Genomic DNA, 17,216 nt, shown 5'->3' with positions numbered 1-17,216 from the left:
CTGTAAGCTCTAACCCCAGACCTAGTATGCACCAAACAAGCACTCTGTCTAACTGCATCCCTAATTCCTGGAGTCTTTGGGTGAGGGGGGCAGTACACATGATTTGTGACACCAAGCACTGGTCATTTGAAAACTCTTGCACTATTGGTACATTTTTATTGTAGAATGCCCTGGAAAAAATACTCCATAATATAGAGTCATTAATATCACCATGGATCTGCACAGAAAGTGGATCAGCTTGTGGTAGAGGATACATAATGTCTAAAATTTAAATTCTGACCTAATGGTTAAACTGTATTATTGGCAGCAAAATCATAGTGTTTAGCTGAGACAGGATCACTCTGTTCTCAGGAAAATGCCCGTGGGCCCAGCTCTGTGCTCCTGAAGCTGCTCTTCCACCAACCTGAAACAAGCAGCTGGTTCCTAACTCAGAGTAACTCCACGTGACTCTAAGGTGACCACTGTGTTCTACTGTGCCGCTGGGGTCCATGAGCGCTTCTGGCCCCACAGAACAGTGGTTCTTACCCTTAAGGGTCATGGCGTAGGAAAGCAAATGCATGAAACTTGTATTTCCACAGCCCTGTGTGCTCAGTGGTGAGGAGAACCAGGACTATGACCCCAGACTGTCTACAGCAGCCTTAAGGACGCCACTGCAGGTACCCAAAAGGCTGGGAGTGCCTTGATAGGATTCTAGAAAGAGTTGGGGCTTGGGACCACGTGGCCACTTGGATAGCTGCAGCCCTGACTCGGCACATCTGGCACAGAGGAAGGGATGTATCCTACTCCGTCTGACCTATGTACATAGCCACATTCAGTGGAGCACAGGAAGTGGGGGACAGCAAGCCACGTGTCCCACAGTTAGGTTATAGGAGCTGGGGCCAGAAGCACACCATGGCTTCTTCATAAGTATCACTTGCTGCTGGGCCCTTCCATGGCCTGTGGGTACTGTGGGAACTCCTTGAGCCAATAGTCTTTAAGATACTGATTCACTTTGGGTGTGGTCACATGTACTTTATATACAGATGTAAAAGCCTGCGTTGTCCCTTGGCTGCTGGATTCAGTTCCAGTTCCCTGCTCACTATAAGCACACAGCCTTCAATTGAGCTGGGTTTGCTCACACAGAAGCAGCTTCTCCGGACCATAACAGTTTCCAGCTGTAATTAGCCAAGACACAGTCACAAAAGGCCAAGGGAATCAAAGCTTCAGATGAGGGCCACTGACCTGTACTTGAGAAGCAGTTTTAGGAGCACAGAGCGGATGACAGGAGTCTTGTCGACGACATCGTCAAATGGAGACAGAGACTTTGTGTGTTCACGATGCTCTGCAACCAGAGAGGGCGCTGTAGTGCACATCACTGTACACAGCTGAGCTGAAATCTGGGTTTTACATTTATGGGAAGCAGACAACTTACTTTGGGAAGCGTCTCTCAGCAGCTCCGCTTGAATGAAGAGCAAGGACAACAGGCTATCAATCACGCTCTCCTGAGGAGGGGTGTCATCTTTGAAGCACATGGTGGAGACCAGGTCCACGAAAAAGCTGTTACACATGTTCCTGAACTGGGCATGCTTCTTGATGGCTTTGCTAGGCGGGGGGGGGGTGGGGGGAATTGTGAAGAATCACTTATAGGAGTGTGTTCCCAACCTTTCCAGACAGGGATGTCGGTGAGAATGTGTTCCCAACCCTTGCAGACAGGGATGTCTGTGAGAGTGTGTTCCCAACCCTTCCAGGCAGGGATGTCTGTGAGAGTGTGTTCCCAACCCTTCCAGACAGGGATGTCTGTGAGAGTGTGTTCCCAACCCTTCCAGACAGGGATGTCTGTGAGAGTGTGTTCCCATCCCTTCCAGGCAGAGTGAGGTTGCACAGTATTTTGCCTTAAGGTTTATTTGCCCTTGAACTCATGGCCATTCTTCTACATCAGTCTTCTAATTGCTGGGTTTAAAACTAGGCTAGCTTTTTTGTTAGGAATCAATAAATGATATGAATTACAATGGTCAGAATGGTCTTCAGCCTGCAACAGTGTCAATATTGCTTTTAGGAAGACGGCAAGTGTTTGGACCCCTGGGTGTCCTAGAGTGTGGAGGAGGAGGAGAGGGGAACAGGGTCTGGGCTGCTGAGGCCTCTGCTTGTCCATCTCCAGAAATCTGGGCTACATCTGCCTTCATCCTCGGTCAGAGAATAACAAGAGACAGATGAGGATCTGGGCAGATGGTGCCACTGGTGAAGGATGTCCTTGCACCTCTGATCTCAGCAGTAGGGCTCCTAGGAGAGTGGCAGGAGGGTCCTAGAGCTCACTGGCTGGTCAGCGAAGCAGAGTCGAAGGTTAGGGAGGTGTTGGTCCCAAAAGACGAGGTAGAGAGCGATCAAGAAGATAATCTGATGTTTCTATGTGCACACATGCTCACTTTCATTTGCACACATATGGACACCCACCCACATGAACACATACAAGGAGGGCTAGGGTATGGGTCAGAGGCCGGGCACATGCTGAGCCTTCATGAGTCTCTGGGTTCCATCCCCAGCATTGCTCCAACCCTCCCCACTAAAAGATGCCGAGCCACAACTACATGCTTGGTTTTCTCTTGAGGATATTATTTATGACTTTCTGGCTTATTTCCCCTGAGTTTGCTGGCTCTATGTTTGTGCCTGTCTTATTTGGGAAAGGAATTTTGAGGCAGATGTCCAGGAAGGCTTGCTTCTGAGAGTTCTCTGAAGCCAGCCCTTGGACCCGGGGAAAGCTGACCAAAGGAAGATTGGCTTCTCCAGAGACCGCATAGGAAAAAGAGAGGAAGGAAGCTTAGGAGAAAGGGTGTCTTACCTGTATTCCCGGGAAACAGTTGGTGAGAACTGGTCTGACAAGTCAGTTAAGCAGTAGGGGCATATCATTTGCCCCGGGACGAGCCAGGTTTTGATGCAGGGCAGACAACATATGTGATCGCAAGGCAGACAGACAGGGTCCTGTGCGTCTCCCAGGCAGATGTGACATGGCTGAATACCAAACCTACAACCAAGAAGACAATCAGTTGCAGAGCGGAAGAGCTGCCTGGAAGGAGTGCGCACTTCCACCCCAAGTGCAGGTGTAGAAGAGCTCGCTCTCGGAGTCTTGTCCTGCACAGCTCACCTGCTGAATGTCTTGCTGACTTTGTCCTTGCATTCACAAAGCATCTTCATTACAGCCACAAATGGCCTGTGGGTCTTGAGGTCCGAGTTCTCTTCAAGACACTGAGGGAGAAGGGCAATACTGAGCAATGAGGGGGCCTGAGACTCAACACCATGGTCTCAGTGACTGATGACATGCAGTCCCGTCCTGACTATAGTGCGCCAGCAACACTGGGCTCCTGTGATGCTTCTTTTAGCAAGTTCAAGAGCAGTGGTTTGAATCTCAACCACTGTATTTCCAGTTCCAAGGACCTGACACTCTCTCTGGCTTCCTTGGGTATTAGGCATACACATGATAAACAGACATGCATGCAGGCAAAACACAGAAAAGCCATGCACGTAAAATATAAATGAAGTATGATCAGACATGGTGGTGTTTGCCTTTAATTCTAGCACTTGGGAGGCAAAAGCAGGCAGATCTTGGTGAGTTCAAGGCCAGCCAGGTCTTCATAGTGAATTCTAAGACACCCAGAGCTACCTAGTGAGACCATGATTCAAAAAAACAAAACAAAACAACCAAAAAAACAATCTCACATTTAAAATACCTTTAAAAATCAAAAAAAAAATCATTACAGTATTTTATTTTTCTATCTGTATAAACTCAGATAACTCGGATTAACAGGTTTGGTGGAACTGCTCTCCATGAGTCTTCTTAGTTTCTGTGACTGTGTTCTTCATGTGCATGTCCACATGCGTGTGTAGACAGGAGGACAGACAACCTCAGCTGTCATCTGTGCATGTCCACATGCGTGTGGAGACAGGAGGACAGACAACCTCAGCTGTCACCTGTGCATGTCCACATGTGTGTGGAGACAGGAGGACAGACAACCTCAGCTGTCACATGTGCATGTCCACATGTGTGTGGAGACAGGAGGACAGACAACCTCAGGGGCCATCACCACACTCATCTCACCCCCGTTGTTAAAAGACACAGTGTACTAATCATGACCATCCAGAGAGTCCCCGGGGATCTCCATTTTCCCAATGTTGGGATTACAAGTACAAGTCACATCTGGCTTTTATGTGTGGTTCCGGGGATTGAACTCTGGTCCTCTACTGAACCATCTGCCCAGTTCTGACTGTGCTGCTTTCCAAAACACAAAATTCCCAACTTCGGAGTTTTTCCCTATTCATTTTTTTTAGACAGTACTCCTTTATGTAGTTCTGACTATCCTGGAACTCACTATGTAGGCCAGGTTGCCCTTGAACTCACATAGCTCCACCTGCCTCTGCCTCCCCAGTGCTTGAAATAAAAAAGGCAAGCACCACCACCACCTGACTCCCCTATTTCTCTTTTAGGGTCCTACCTCCATATCATGAGACATTTTGATTTGTAAATAATAATGTAATGACTGGCTGTGTATATATTACTAACCTTTAAAAGAAATGTTAGTTTTGGGGAATCAAACCTTTGCTTTAGAATAATCTCTAGAAGGAGGCTGGAAAGATGGCTCAGCAGTTAATAGCACTGGCTCCTCTTCCTGAGGACCAGGTTTCGGTTCAATTCCTTGCACCCATATGGCAGCTCACAAACCTCTGTATCTCCAGTTCCAGGATATCTGACATCCTCACACAGACATATTCAGGCGAAACACCAATGTACATAAAATAAATTATTAAAAAAGAATAATCTATTGAATAATCGTAAGGTTTAGGGAAACAGTGCTGCAACCAGAGGAAACTGTCAAGGGAGGTTTCAGCTCTCCATGCTGCTCAGAGTCGGGCAGACCTTACTGAAGCCCAGCACTCACCTTGTCTAGTAAGAAGACGTGCTTGATTACCAGCTGACTCAGCTCGGGAATCTGGCTTTCAGTCTCCAGGAGAACATGCTCCACAAAGAGCGCAATGGAGAAAATGCGGTTCCACAGGGCTCTGTCAAAGAAGGAGTTAGCCATGAGCTCTGACAGGGAGCCAGCGACACAGGAGGAGAGAGCAGGGCTGAACAGAGGCTGGAGCTAGAGGTGAGGCGGTCCGAGGGCTCTTTCCCTGCACAGCGCTGTTCCAGACAGTGCCCTACTCTTGCCCACACCAGGGCCATGGGAGACCCAAGCCATGTTCCATACCTCAACACACAGTGGTCCTGCAAACTCAACACAAGGACAGGTCAATGAGGTCTCTCTGCCCACCCTCTCTCTCAGCAGGCTGTAGGATTTGGAAGGTCCCAGGGTGAGCACGGAGTGCACTGAGCAGGCTCTTGCTGCTCACCTGACCTCCTGCACGGTGTTTCTGGTTGTGTTCCCACAGCCCCGCAAATACTCTCTGGAACAGACAAGCTCCAGCGGCGTGGCCAGATTCTTCACCATCTGTAACCAGGCCTTGGGACTCGGCTTCAGGATGTCTCCCGTCAGGACTTCAACACAGGCCATTGCTGCAAGAGCATCTAGTGTCTGGAACAAGGAGAACTGGCAGTTGCCCAGCAGGGTCCTCTTCTCCATCACCACCCTTCAACACAGTCCTGCATCCTTATTCCCAGTGTGTTGTGGGCCCAAGCTTGTCCCCTATTTCTCCATCACACTGCAGATGGGCCCGTAAAGAATCTCCTATGGGGACAGGGCTCCATAAGCCCTCTGCTGATGCAGTGGATGTGATGGGTCACCGAGGGCAGGCCCAGCTGGCCCTCCCCGGGGGGACCCCTACCATTTCACTCCCAGCCCAGCTCGGCTTCTGTGCGGCTTCACTGAGACTTCTCAGGACCCGGGGCTGGATAGTCAGCACTCTGGAGAAGTTCTGCAGCCGCGTCCTGAAGTGCTGGTAGGCAAGGTGCACCCAGGGCAAGGAGAGCCCTTCCTCAGGCATTCCTGAAGTCACTTGGAGCTCACGGAGACAGGACCACAGGGCCATCTGCAGCAACTGGAGACAAAAGCAGTTCAGTACAGAGTTGTACATGATGAAGACATGCTTTTCTGTGGAAGATCGTAAGTATTCTAAAGCAAGTTTTTAAAAAAGTTGATCTAATCTGTTAGCTCGTGTCTCTTCAGGACGATGACTACCTGGCTGCTTTCTGGTTGAGTTTTATGGTCATTTTGCTCAATGGCACTCGAAACTGGTATGCCTACTAGTCTTATGCCAACTAGACACAGCTAGAGTCATTGGAGAGGAGAGAGCCTCAGTTGAGAAAACACCTCTGCAAGATCAGGCTGGAGGCAAGTCTGTAGGGCATTTTCTTTTTTCTTCTCTATGTATCCCTTGCTGTCCTGGAACTCACTGTGTAGACCAAGGCTGGTCTCAAACTGCAGAGATCCCCCTGTCTCTGCCTCCCAGGTGCTGGGATTAAAGGGTGCCACCACCACCTGGCTCCCCCATTTCTCTTTTAAGGTCTTAGACACTGCATTCCATCCCGACATCCACATTCATTCTATCAGCAGGTGGTTTATTAAGTCTCACAAATCGAACAAGGCTTGATCCATAATGATTCTAGGCAGAACTGCATTAAGCTCTGACCCTACAGGTTATAGTATGTTCCCAAATTTATACCTACGCAATGAGGTTTGAAGGTTTGGGGCAGTCAAATGCATCAATCCAGTGAATTTTATTTTTATATTTATTATAATTATTATTTTTATTATTACTGTTACTATTGGTTTCCTGTAGCCTAGGCTGCTCCTGAACTTGCTTTGGTCTTCAACTACTGTTCCTCCTGCCTCTATCTCTGTAGTGGAGGGATTATAGATTATCTAGGATTATAAATGTTTGCCACTATAAGGGCAGCTAAGCGGAGATCTTAGAACTCCTTCAAGTGACACAAGGTTGCCTCTAGAAGACACAGAGTGGAGGCTGGGGGTTTGATCCTGAGTGTCCCATAGCTCTAACGGTGTCCTAATCTGGCAACACTGGCCGAGGTGAAAATGGGCTCCTGTCCATATCATCCATACCTACCTTTAACTCCTCCCTTGAAGCCATTTTCATGGTCAAAAGCAGGAAGTCCTTCGAGTAGCTCTGCAGAAGATCCTGCTGCTGTGCCACAGGGAGCTGAGCCAGAAACCTGCCCAAGGGAGTCTTCTGGAAGATTTCCACGAACTTCTTAGATAACCCTACAGGAGAAGGCAGAGGGTGGCATCAGCGGGCGAAACCTGGAGTCTAGGGAAGAAAGAGGTCACTGCCCCAAGAAGGAGCCATGAGACCCAGGCTGGAGGGGTGGCTGTGCTGAACTGGAGCCCAGAGTGGCGCTGGCTGCCTGGCCGCTGTCCAGAAGGCAGAGAAAACAAACAGAGGCAGAAGCAGTGTTAAGGCTGGGTCACGAACAGCCAAGCTAGCCCAGGGAGAAAACATGGGCGACACCCCGACTGTGGTCTGTAGAGTTAAGGGTGGGTTAGCAAAGGCTGGTCCTCGGGCTGGAGTCAGGGGCCACACCAACAATCACTCTGCTTCCCTCGAGTCTGCTTGCAGCTGCTCAGAACCAGCAGGGGCAGAGGGTCTGTCTTCAGGAAAATGGACAGATCCCCAATGTTTGACAGCAAGGTGCTCTGTGACGTGGAGGACCTGATGGCTCCACATGGAGGAGGATGCTCTGCTCTGATAAATTCCATAATAGGGACATTTCCTGAGTTGTCCAGGAGCCCAGGTGAGAAAATCCTTCCTATTCCGGGAAGCAAACTCTTCCCTGAGGTAACGTGGTCCATTTGTCATGCTTCCAAACAGTGAGGAAATGATTTACCCTGTCACGTCACCTAGAGACTTATGACCCTTGATGGAGACTTCTGCTTTCAGCAGAATTTTGATTTCTGGTTACATGTATTTGATGTATGTGTGCATGCACATGTACTCATGTATCACAGCACATGTGTGGAGGTCAAAGGACAACTTGTACCAATCAGCTCCCTCCTCCTGACATGCAGATATCAAGGATTGAATTCAGATTATCTGGGGCTTGGTGCCAGATGCCTACGCCCACTGAGCCACCTTGTCAGCCCTGTAACAGAAGTTTTCAAACACCATTCTGGGGGCTGCTCTACTATTAGAGTGTTAAAACTGAAACCTCCAAAATTGCCCTGTCTTGAGCAGGTAAATTCTTTTTTTTAATTTTGTTTTTTTCGAGACAGCGTTTCTCTGTAGCTTCTGAGCCTGTCCAGGAACTAGCTCAAATAGACCAGGCTACCCTCGAACTCACAGAGATCCGCCCACTCTTCCTCTCAAGTGCTGAGATTAAAGGTGTGTGCTGCATATGCCCGGCTGAGCAGGTTAATGTTTGTGCATTGCCTTGAGCCTGCTGTGGGGTAGCTCACCCTCTGTGTCTGTGATATACTGAGCCTGCATCCAGAGCTCCTCCAGGTAGTCCCTGATCCTCCAGCTAAAAGGCACAGCATTGCAGGCATCCTTGGGCAGGTTCATGTGGCTCTGGACCAGGATGGAGGACCTACAGCAAGGCGAGCGAGAGGGAGGTTTGTGAGTTGTTACTTGAGCCATGAGGTAGTGTGCACAACGCAGCCTTCAGTCCTGAGAGAGAGAGGCTATCACTGGGGCACGGCTGTGATGGGCCACTTGTCTACATGGGTGAGGTCCTGGGCAGCAGTTCATACGACAAGGAGCAGGAGAAGACATGTTAGGGATGGGAGATGTCGCAGTCAAGTCAAGGTGTGCAAGCATGAGGTCCTGTGTTTGGACCCCTAGCACCCTCTTTAAAAAAGGTGAGTGCAGTTGCATCCACTTGAAATCCCAGGGCAGGGAGGCAGAGATGAGGAGTGGCCCTGGTGTTGGCTGTGCAGCCACTCTAGCCAAATAGGAAGCTTCAAGATGAGAGAACTTCTCAGAAAAGAAGGGAGTCGTGGGAGAGATGGCTCAGCAGTTAAAAGCAGATGCTGCTCTTCCAGAGGACCTGAGTTCAGTTCCCAGCACCCACATCATGGATAATATCTGCCTGCAGCTCCAGCTCCACGGGCTCTTCTGGTCTCCATGACAACCATGTAAACAGACATAGACACACACAAATAAAAACAAACCTTTAACAAGTGGTCTGCCCTGACTGAGGAAGTTACGCTGTGCTAATGCACATGCCTGTGCACATACGGGCATACACACACACACAATAAATTCTTAAAATTAAAAGACTACTGTTTAAGGTCTCGTGGATAGCTGCAGGTAGGTGTCTAGGTCAGTGATTCTGCTATATATGAACTCAAGGAAAACCCTTGTTTACAGACAGAAGAAAAGTGGCAGCATGAGCCAAGTTAGTTGCCCAAAATTCTGTGGCAGAACCAAGTCTCTGAAGCCTACCCTCTCCTACTCCTCCTATGCAGAGGTCTGGCCATAAGCTTGAAGCTTTCTTACATGAACATCAGCAGCACGCTGTACTCTAAGCAAGTGCTCCCACCAGCAGTTCAGAATTCCATTACTGGAGAGATGGTTCAGTAGTTAAGGGTGCTTTCTGCTCTACCTGAGCTCAGTTCTGTTCCTGTTACCCACATTCAGTGGCTCACAACTGTCGGTAACTCCTGCTCCAGGGATCCAATACCCTCTTTGGGGCTCTATGGGCACCCACACACATGGTACCCACACAATTTTTAATATCCCCTTCTTTATGTATTTCTTTATAGTCCACATTTTGGAGCCAAAGTTTTTGTGAGTCCAAGCCCCACAGGTCTGGCCTTGGGGAAAGGAGAAGCACAGGAAAGGCAAAGCAGAGGTTCTGCCAGCTCAGCATCTGTGTGCACAACAGAACCTGGTGAACTGAACATCACATGTGCCCTCAGAGTAGGCAGATGGAACAGCAGAGTGACTAGGACCTCTCAGGGTTTCTGTGAGCATTGTCTGCTGCTGTGATGCTCCAGGATGCACTGAGCAGGTGCACAGGGTACCAGCACTAGCTTGGGGAGAGAGCACGGTGCTGCTCTGTTCTCAACTTCCCCTCCATAAAAGCAAGGCTTCCACTCACCCTGTGTTGTTTACCACAAGAGGGATGTTCAGGAACTTAATGTCTCTGAAAATGAACATCCAAAGGTCTTGGGCCCAGGCTGGAGAATCTGACTGAGCCAATAGCTCCAGGTTGCCATCTCTGTCGATGTAAGATATCATGCTCACCATGAAGGAGGTGACCACATGTTGGATCCTCTTCCAAAGGGCATGCCTGCAGCAGGGGCAGAAGAAACCCACTATGGTTAGGGTACTCACGGCATGCACTTTTGCTCCCTCTGCATTCTCGTCCTGAGGTTCCCACATGAAAGCTGGAATAACAGTAGCTTGCCAGTATTTTCAAGAATGGGGAAGAATCTCTTTTCCAAAAAAAGCCCAGGACCAGATGGTTTCAACGCAGAATTCTACCAGAACTTCCAAGAAGAGCAAATACCTATACTCCTTAATGTATTTCACAATATAGAAACAGAAGAATCATTGCCAAATTCCTTTTATGAAGCTACAGTTACCCTGATACCAAAACCACACAAAGACCCAACCAAGAAAGAGAATTACAGACCAATCTCACTCATGAACATCAGTGAAAACTTCTCAATAAAATTCTGGCAAACAGAATCCAAGAACACATTAGAAAAATTATCCATCATGATCAAGTAGGCTTCATCCCAGAGATGCAGGGCTAGTTCAACCTACAAAAATCTATCAATGTAATCCACTATATAAATAAACTGAAAGAAAAAAACCATATGATCATTTCATTAGATGCTGAAAAAGCATTTGACAAAATTCAACACCCCTTTATGATAAAAGTCTTGGAGAGATTAGGGATACAAGGGTCATACCTAAATATAATAAAAGCTATTTACAGCAAGCCGACAGCTAACATTAAATTAAGTGGAGAAAAACTCAAAGCCATCCCACTAAAATCAGGAACACGACAAGGCTGTCCACTCTCTCCATACCTCTTCGATATAGTGCTTGAAGTTCTAGCAATAGCAATAAGACAACATAAGGGGATCAAGGGGATTCGTATCGGAAAAGAAGAAGTTAAGCTCTCGTTATTTGCAGATGATATGATAGTATACATAAGTGACCCCAAAAACTCTACCAAAGAACTCCTACAGCTGATAAACACCTTTAGTAATGTGGCAGGATACAAGATCAACTCCAAAAAATCAGTGGCCTTCCTATACACTAAGGATAAGGAAACAGAGAGGGAAATTAGAGAAGCATCACCTTTCACAATAGCCACAAATAGCATAAAATATCTTGGGGTAACCCTGACCAAGGAAGTGAAAGATCTATTTGACAAGAACTTTAAGTCTTTGAAGAAAGATATTGAAGAGGACACCAAAAAAATGGAAGGATCTCCCTTGCTCCTGGATTGGGAGGATCAACATAGTAAAAATGGCAATTCTACCAAAAGCAATCTATAGATTCAATGCAATCCCCATCAAAATCCCATCAAAATTCTTCACAGATCTGGAGAAGACAACAATCAACTTTATATGGAAAAATAAAAAACCCAGGATAGCCAAAACAATCTTATACAACAAAGGATCGTCTGGAGGCATTACCATCCCTGACTTCAAACTCTACTACAGAGCTACAGTATTGAAAACAGCTTGGTATTGGCATAAAAACAGAGAAGTCGACCGATGGAATTGAATAGAAGACCCTGACATTAACCCACAAACCTATGAACACCTGATTTTCGATAAAGGAGCTAAAAGTATACAATGGAAAAAAGAGAGCATCTTCAACAAATGGTGCTGGCACAACTGGATGTCAACCTGTAGAAGAATGAAAATAGATCCATATCTATCACCACGCACAAAACTCAAGTCCAAATGGATTAAAGACTTCAATATCAGTCTGAACACACTGAACCTGATAGAAGAGAAAGTGGGAAGTACTCTACAACACATGGGCACAGGAGACCACTTCCTGCGTATAACCCCAGCAGCACAGACATTAAGGACCTCATTGAATAAATGGGACCTTCTGAGACTGAGAAGCTTCTGTAAAGCAAAGGACACTGTCGCTAAGACACAAAAGCAACCCACTGACTGGGAGGAGATCTTCACCAACCCCGCAACTGACAAAGGTCTGATCTCCAAAATATATAAAGATCTCAAGAAACTAGACCGTAAAAGGCTAATCTACCCAATTATAAAATGGGGCATTGAGCTGAACAGAGAATTCTCAACAGAAGAAATTCAAATGGCTAAAAGACACTTAAGGTCATGCTCAACTTCCTTAGCGATCAGGGAAATGCACATCAAGACAACTTTAAGATACCATCTTACACCTGTCAGAATGGCTAAAATAAAAAACACCAATGATAGCCTTTGTTGGAGAGGTTGTGGAGAAAGGGGTACACTCATCCATTGCTGGTGGGAATGCAAACTTGTGCAACCACTTTGGAAAGCAGTGTGGTGGTTGCTCAGGAAATTCGGGATCAACTTACCCCTGGACCCAGCAATACCACTCTTGGGAATATACCCAAAAGAGGCCTTATCATACAACAAAAGTATTTGCTCTACGATATTCATAGCAGCATTGTTTGTGATAGCCAGAACCTGGAAACAACCTAGATGCCCTTCAATGGAAGAATGGATGAAGAAAGTATGGAATATATACATATTAGAGTACTACTCAGCAGTAAAAAAACAAGGGCTTCTTGAATTTTGCATGCAAATGGATGGAAATAGAAAACACTATCCTGAGTGAGGTAAGCCAGACCCAAAAAGAGGAACATGGGATGTACTCACTCATATTTGGTTTCTAGCCATAAACCAAGGACATTGAGCCTATAATTAGTGATCCTAGAGAAGCTAAATAAGGAGAACCCAAAGAAAAACATATAGGCATCCTCCTGAATATTAACCTTCAGCAGGCGAAGAAAGGAGACAGAGACAGAGACCCACATTGGAGCACCGGACAGAAATCTCAAGGTCCAAATCAGGAGCAGAAGGAGAGAGAGCACAAGCAAGGAACTCAGGACCGCAAGGGGTGCACCCACACACTGAGACAATGGGGATGTTCTACTGGGAACTCACCAAGGCCAGCGGCCTGGGTCTGGAAAAGCCTGGGATAAAACTGGACTCTCTGAACATAGCGGACAATGAGGACTACTGAGAACTCAAGAACAATGGCAATGGGTTTCTGATCCTACTGCACGCACTGGCTTTGTGGGAGCCTAGGCAGTTTGGATGCTCAACTTGCTAGACCTGGATGGAGGTGGGGGTTGCTTGGACTTCCCACAGGACAGGGAACCCTGATTGCTTTTCGGGCTGAGGGGGGGGGGGACTTAACTGGGGGAGGGGGAGGGAAATGGGAGGCGGTGGCGGGGAAGAGACAGAAATCTTTAATAAATAAATAAATTTAAAAAAAAGAAAAAAAAGAATGGGGAAGGTGGTTGGAGATGGCTCAGCTGTTAGCAGCATGGGTCACATGGTTAACGGCATGGGTTACATGGTTAACGGCATGGGTTACATGGTTAACAGCATGGGTTACATGGTTAACGGCATGGGTTACATGGTTAACGGCATGGGTCACATGGTTAACGGCATGGGATACATGGTTAACGGCACGGGTTACATGGTTAACGGCACGGGTTACATGGTTAACGGCACGGGTTACATGGTTAACGGCACGGGTTACATGGTTAACGGCACGGGTTACATGGTTAACGGCACGGGATACATGGTTAACGGCACGGGATACATGGTTAACGGCACGGGTTACATGGTTAACGGCATGGGTTACATGGTTAACGGCATGGGTTACATGATTAACGGCGCGGGTCACATGGTTAACGGCACGGGTTACCTGGTTAACGGCACGGGTTACATGGTTAACGGCACGGGTTACATGGTTAACGGCATGGGTTACATGGTTAACGGCACGGGTTACATGGTTAACGGCACGGGTTACATGGTTAACGGCACGGGTTACATGGTTAACGGCATGGTGTTAACTACATCACTCTGTGCTGCTGACCTGCTAAGGACTATGATGTGAATCTACAGCGAGTACCAGCTTACCATGAACCAAGATTTAAGTTCAACCTTCAGCACCATCCCAAGGAGACATTTACACAGAATGATTAAGTCAATAATTGATTAGAAGATTGTAGGAAAACAATTATTAAGTAATGTTGGAGACTGGTATCTAGTGTTAGCATCTAATACAGAGAATGTGAAGAGAAGAGATTAAAACCTGCTGGGGAAGAATACATTCGTACAGTGGACAAAGACCTCCCTTGGCTTAGAAAGCACACCTCACACTATGACAGGCAATACAAAGATTAATTACAGTGTGAGGTGAAGGCTGGAGGCAAGACGGGAGCAGCTGAGATGAGGCAAGACACTGAGGTGTGTGCTGTCAGTCAGGAGCTGGGAGACCTCACTGCAGACAGACTGTGGCTCAAAACAAGGAACAGTGCTGTGAGCTCGAGCCAGTCTGCATTTAAGACAGACAAGTGGGCTGTGAGGCCGCCACCCAGAGAACTTCACATGCAATAAATGGGGCTGCTGTAACCTGATGTTGGGACGCTGCTGGTGAGCAGAGCGAGGGCAGGCACTGGAGAGCGGCCGTCGTGAGCACTGCAGTGAGAACTGAGGCCGTCCACTCTGCTCTGAGTCCGAGAGACGAAACAATTCCAGAACACAGGGTGCAGAAAGATGAGATGGAATGTTTAAAACATATTAAAAGATGGTGATAAGCCACAGGAAGTAGAAATGCAACTGGAGTTGATATTAGTTCTTAAAGGTTCCTTCAAAAGGTGGAAGTAGGCAAGACAGGTAGAAGAGATGATTGAAGCGGAGAAGTTACAGAGGGTGGAACCAGTACCACCAGGGATAGCAACACCAGTAATCCCCAATCAACACGGTTCTACCTGGGAGATGGAACCACTGTCTGTAGAGATGAAGACACAGCCTGAGGCCCCCCAAAGACCTACAGTGGTAGCTCAGTCCCCACCACAGTCTTTTCAAAGCCCCTCACAAGTCCAGAGGAAATGGTCACGGTTTTGTGGGGAAAGGACCATATATATAGTAGAGTACTCTCCTGGCTCCTGATGCTGTAGCAGGGACACCTCACGCTGTCAGCATCAGCGTCAGCTCCAGCTCACAGCCTCCGACACCATCGCTTTCTGTGGAAGACCCTCACACCCCCAGGAATAGATGAGCTGGGGTTTCCCTGAATTGTTTGTTTTTTGAGACTGTTTCTCTGAGTAGACCTGACTGTCCTGGAACTTGCTGTGTAGAGCAGGAGGAGCTCAAACTCACAGAGGCCTGCCTGAGTGCTGGAAGTAAAGGTGTGCACCACCACTGCCTGGCTCCCTCAATACTTTTATGACAGAAAAACTTCAAAGAAAATAATAAAAGATCAGAAATATCAAGTATAGCCACCGTCCAGATACATTTAAGGCAGTTTACATCTCCAGTTTGCTCAGACGTGTAGAAAGAAACACCTGGGCACTTATCTTTGGTGTAAGAGTTACACCAGCAGGAGTGCATCACTAGAGTCACACCAGCAGGAGTGCGTCACTAGAGTCACACCAGCAGGAGTGCCTCACTAGAGTCACACCAGCAGGAGTGCGTCACTAGAGTCACACCAGCAGGAGTGCCTCACTAGAGTCACACCAGCAGGAGTGCCTCACTAGAGTCACACCAGCAGGAGTGCCTCACTAGAGTCACACCAGCAGGAGTGCGTCACTAGAGTCACACCAGCAGGAGTGCGTCACTAGAGTCACACCAGCAGGAGCGCATCACTAGAGTCACACCAGCAGGAGTGCATCACTAGAGTCACACCAGCAGGAGTGCGTCACTGAGAGTCACACCAGCAGGAGTACATCACTAGAGTCACACCAGCAGGAGTACATCACTAGAGTCACACCAGCAGACTACATCACTAGAGTCACACCAGCAGGAGTACATCACTAGAGTCACACCAGCAGGAGTGCATCACTAGAGTCACAGCAGCAGGAGTGCATCACTAGAGTCACACCAGCAGGAGTGCATCACTAGAGTCACACCAACAGACTACATCACTGGAGTGGTGCAAAGGTCTCCCTGCTTCTTTTACCCGTGTACCTGAAGGTGCCTGCCTCCTGGAGGGCATCCTGATTGGCAGCCTCCCTGGTGATCCACTGCTTTTGAGTGGGAGTCTGGTTCTCTTCTTGCTTCTTTAGGAGAACATGGAGGCGCATCTTAGATTCCCGCAAAAAGGAAGCTGTGAAGACGATGGGAATTGATTTGATGAATTCATGCATGCTGGTTTTTAGGGTGCATCATAGGGTTTGACCCTCCTTATCCAAGAAAAAAGCTGCCCACCCTTTGGTCCGGAAAGTTCTATTACATTATCCATTGTCTGCTGCTCCTGCCAAGTCCAAGAAGCCTGAAAGATCACCCTCTCCACATGAGATGGAAGATGCGGCACTAGGGTGCAGAGCTCACTCACCACTGCGTGTGTTGTCTTCATTTAAGAGGCCAAGAAGAATGGTGACTCTCCTCGTGCTGCGTGCGCAGCTCTCATTCTGGTCCCTGAGCATCCCCACTGCACTCTGCACACAGCTCCGCAGCAGTCTGGTGGTGTCCAGGACCTGTGCACACCCAGGAAGAGAACAGGCTTCTAGTTGCCAGTTCCAGTCTGGACAAAGGCCAGGCCACCCATGTGAAATGATGGTTTTGTGTTGGCAACCATGTGGCCCCAGTTGGTGGTCATTATGGCAAAAGTTGCACTACAGCCTACCAGCCATATCCCTCCATGACCAACCTTAGCAAGCAAGCCAGGGATGAGGAATGGGACAGAACTAACTTAGTGAAGGGAATGATTCACTGACACATCCACTGTGGAAGGAGGACAGGGTCCAGCCCAAGCCTCCCACAGTCATAACTACAGGGTTCTTATAACTCCCAGGAGAGAGGTCAAAGGTGCAGCTCCCTTAGCCAATGGGAAAAGCAGGACTGACATCCCAGCCTCCCGGGTCAGATACCATCTCCGGCTCCTCTGGACCTTCCACTTCCATTCTTTCCTCTGATATTTCCCCTGACTCGCTGGTCTCTGTCTCCATCGCCTCCTCTGGTTCATCTGTTAGACAAAAGGCAAGGCAAACATGCTCCAGTTACCATGAGGACCAGAATGGGGTGTGTCACATGGTCTGGGACTTGCCCGGCTTCCCTGCCCCTATCTGTAGTGGTGGCCCT

General features: G+C 47.9%; 1 protein-coding gene across 1 annotated transcript in view; it reads right to left on the bottom strand.

Annotated features, from left to right (window-relative positions):
- Positions 1-17,216, bottom strand: part of LOC142859670 (E3 ubiquitin-protein ligase RNF213-like) — a 91,777-nt gene that overhangs the window by 22,402 nt on the left and 52,159 nt on the right. Inside the window, exons 36-48 of the mRNA XM_075989905.1 lie at positions 17,006-17,100; positions 16,471-16,612; positions 16,104-16,242; positions 10,025-10,216; positions 8,379-8,509; positions 7,033-7,187; positions 5,794-6,006; positions 5,362-5,543; positions 4,908-5,028; positions 3,119-3,219; positions 2,816-2,998; positions 1,412-1,581; positions 1,222-1,321 (exon numbers count right to left, since the gene is read on the bottom strand). Coding sequence (XP_075846020.1) covers positions 1,222-1,321; positions 1,412-1,581; positions 2,816-2,998; positions 3,119-3,219; positions 4,908-5,028; positions 5,362-5,543; positions 5,794-6,006; positions 7,033-7,187; positions 8,379-8,509; positions 10,025-10,216; positions 16,104-16,242; positions 16,471-16,612; positions 17,006-17,100 — 1,924 coding nt within the window. The remainder of the gene's footprint in view (positions 1-1,221; positions 1,322-1,411; positions 1,582-2,815; positions 2,999-3,118; positions 3,220-4,907; positions 5,029-5,361; positions 5,544-5,793; positions 6,007-7,032; positions 7,188-8,378; positions 8,510-10,024; positions 10,217-16,103; positions 16,243-16,470; positions 16,613-17,005; positions 17,101-17,216) is intronic.

The sequence above is a fragment of the Microtus pennsylvanicus genome, chromosome 11, assembly GCF_037038515.1.
Source record: "Microtus pennsylvanicus isolate mMicPen1 chromosome 11, mMicPen1.hap1, whole genome shotgun sequence".
NCBI classification, from domain to species: Eukaryota; Metazoa; Chordata; class Mammalia; order Rodentia; family Cricetidae; genus Microtus; species Microtus pennsylvanicus.
The sequence above is the reverse complement of the archived record's forward strand: the minus strand, read 5'-3'. Positions and strand labels throughout refer to the sequence as shown.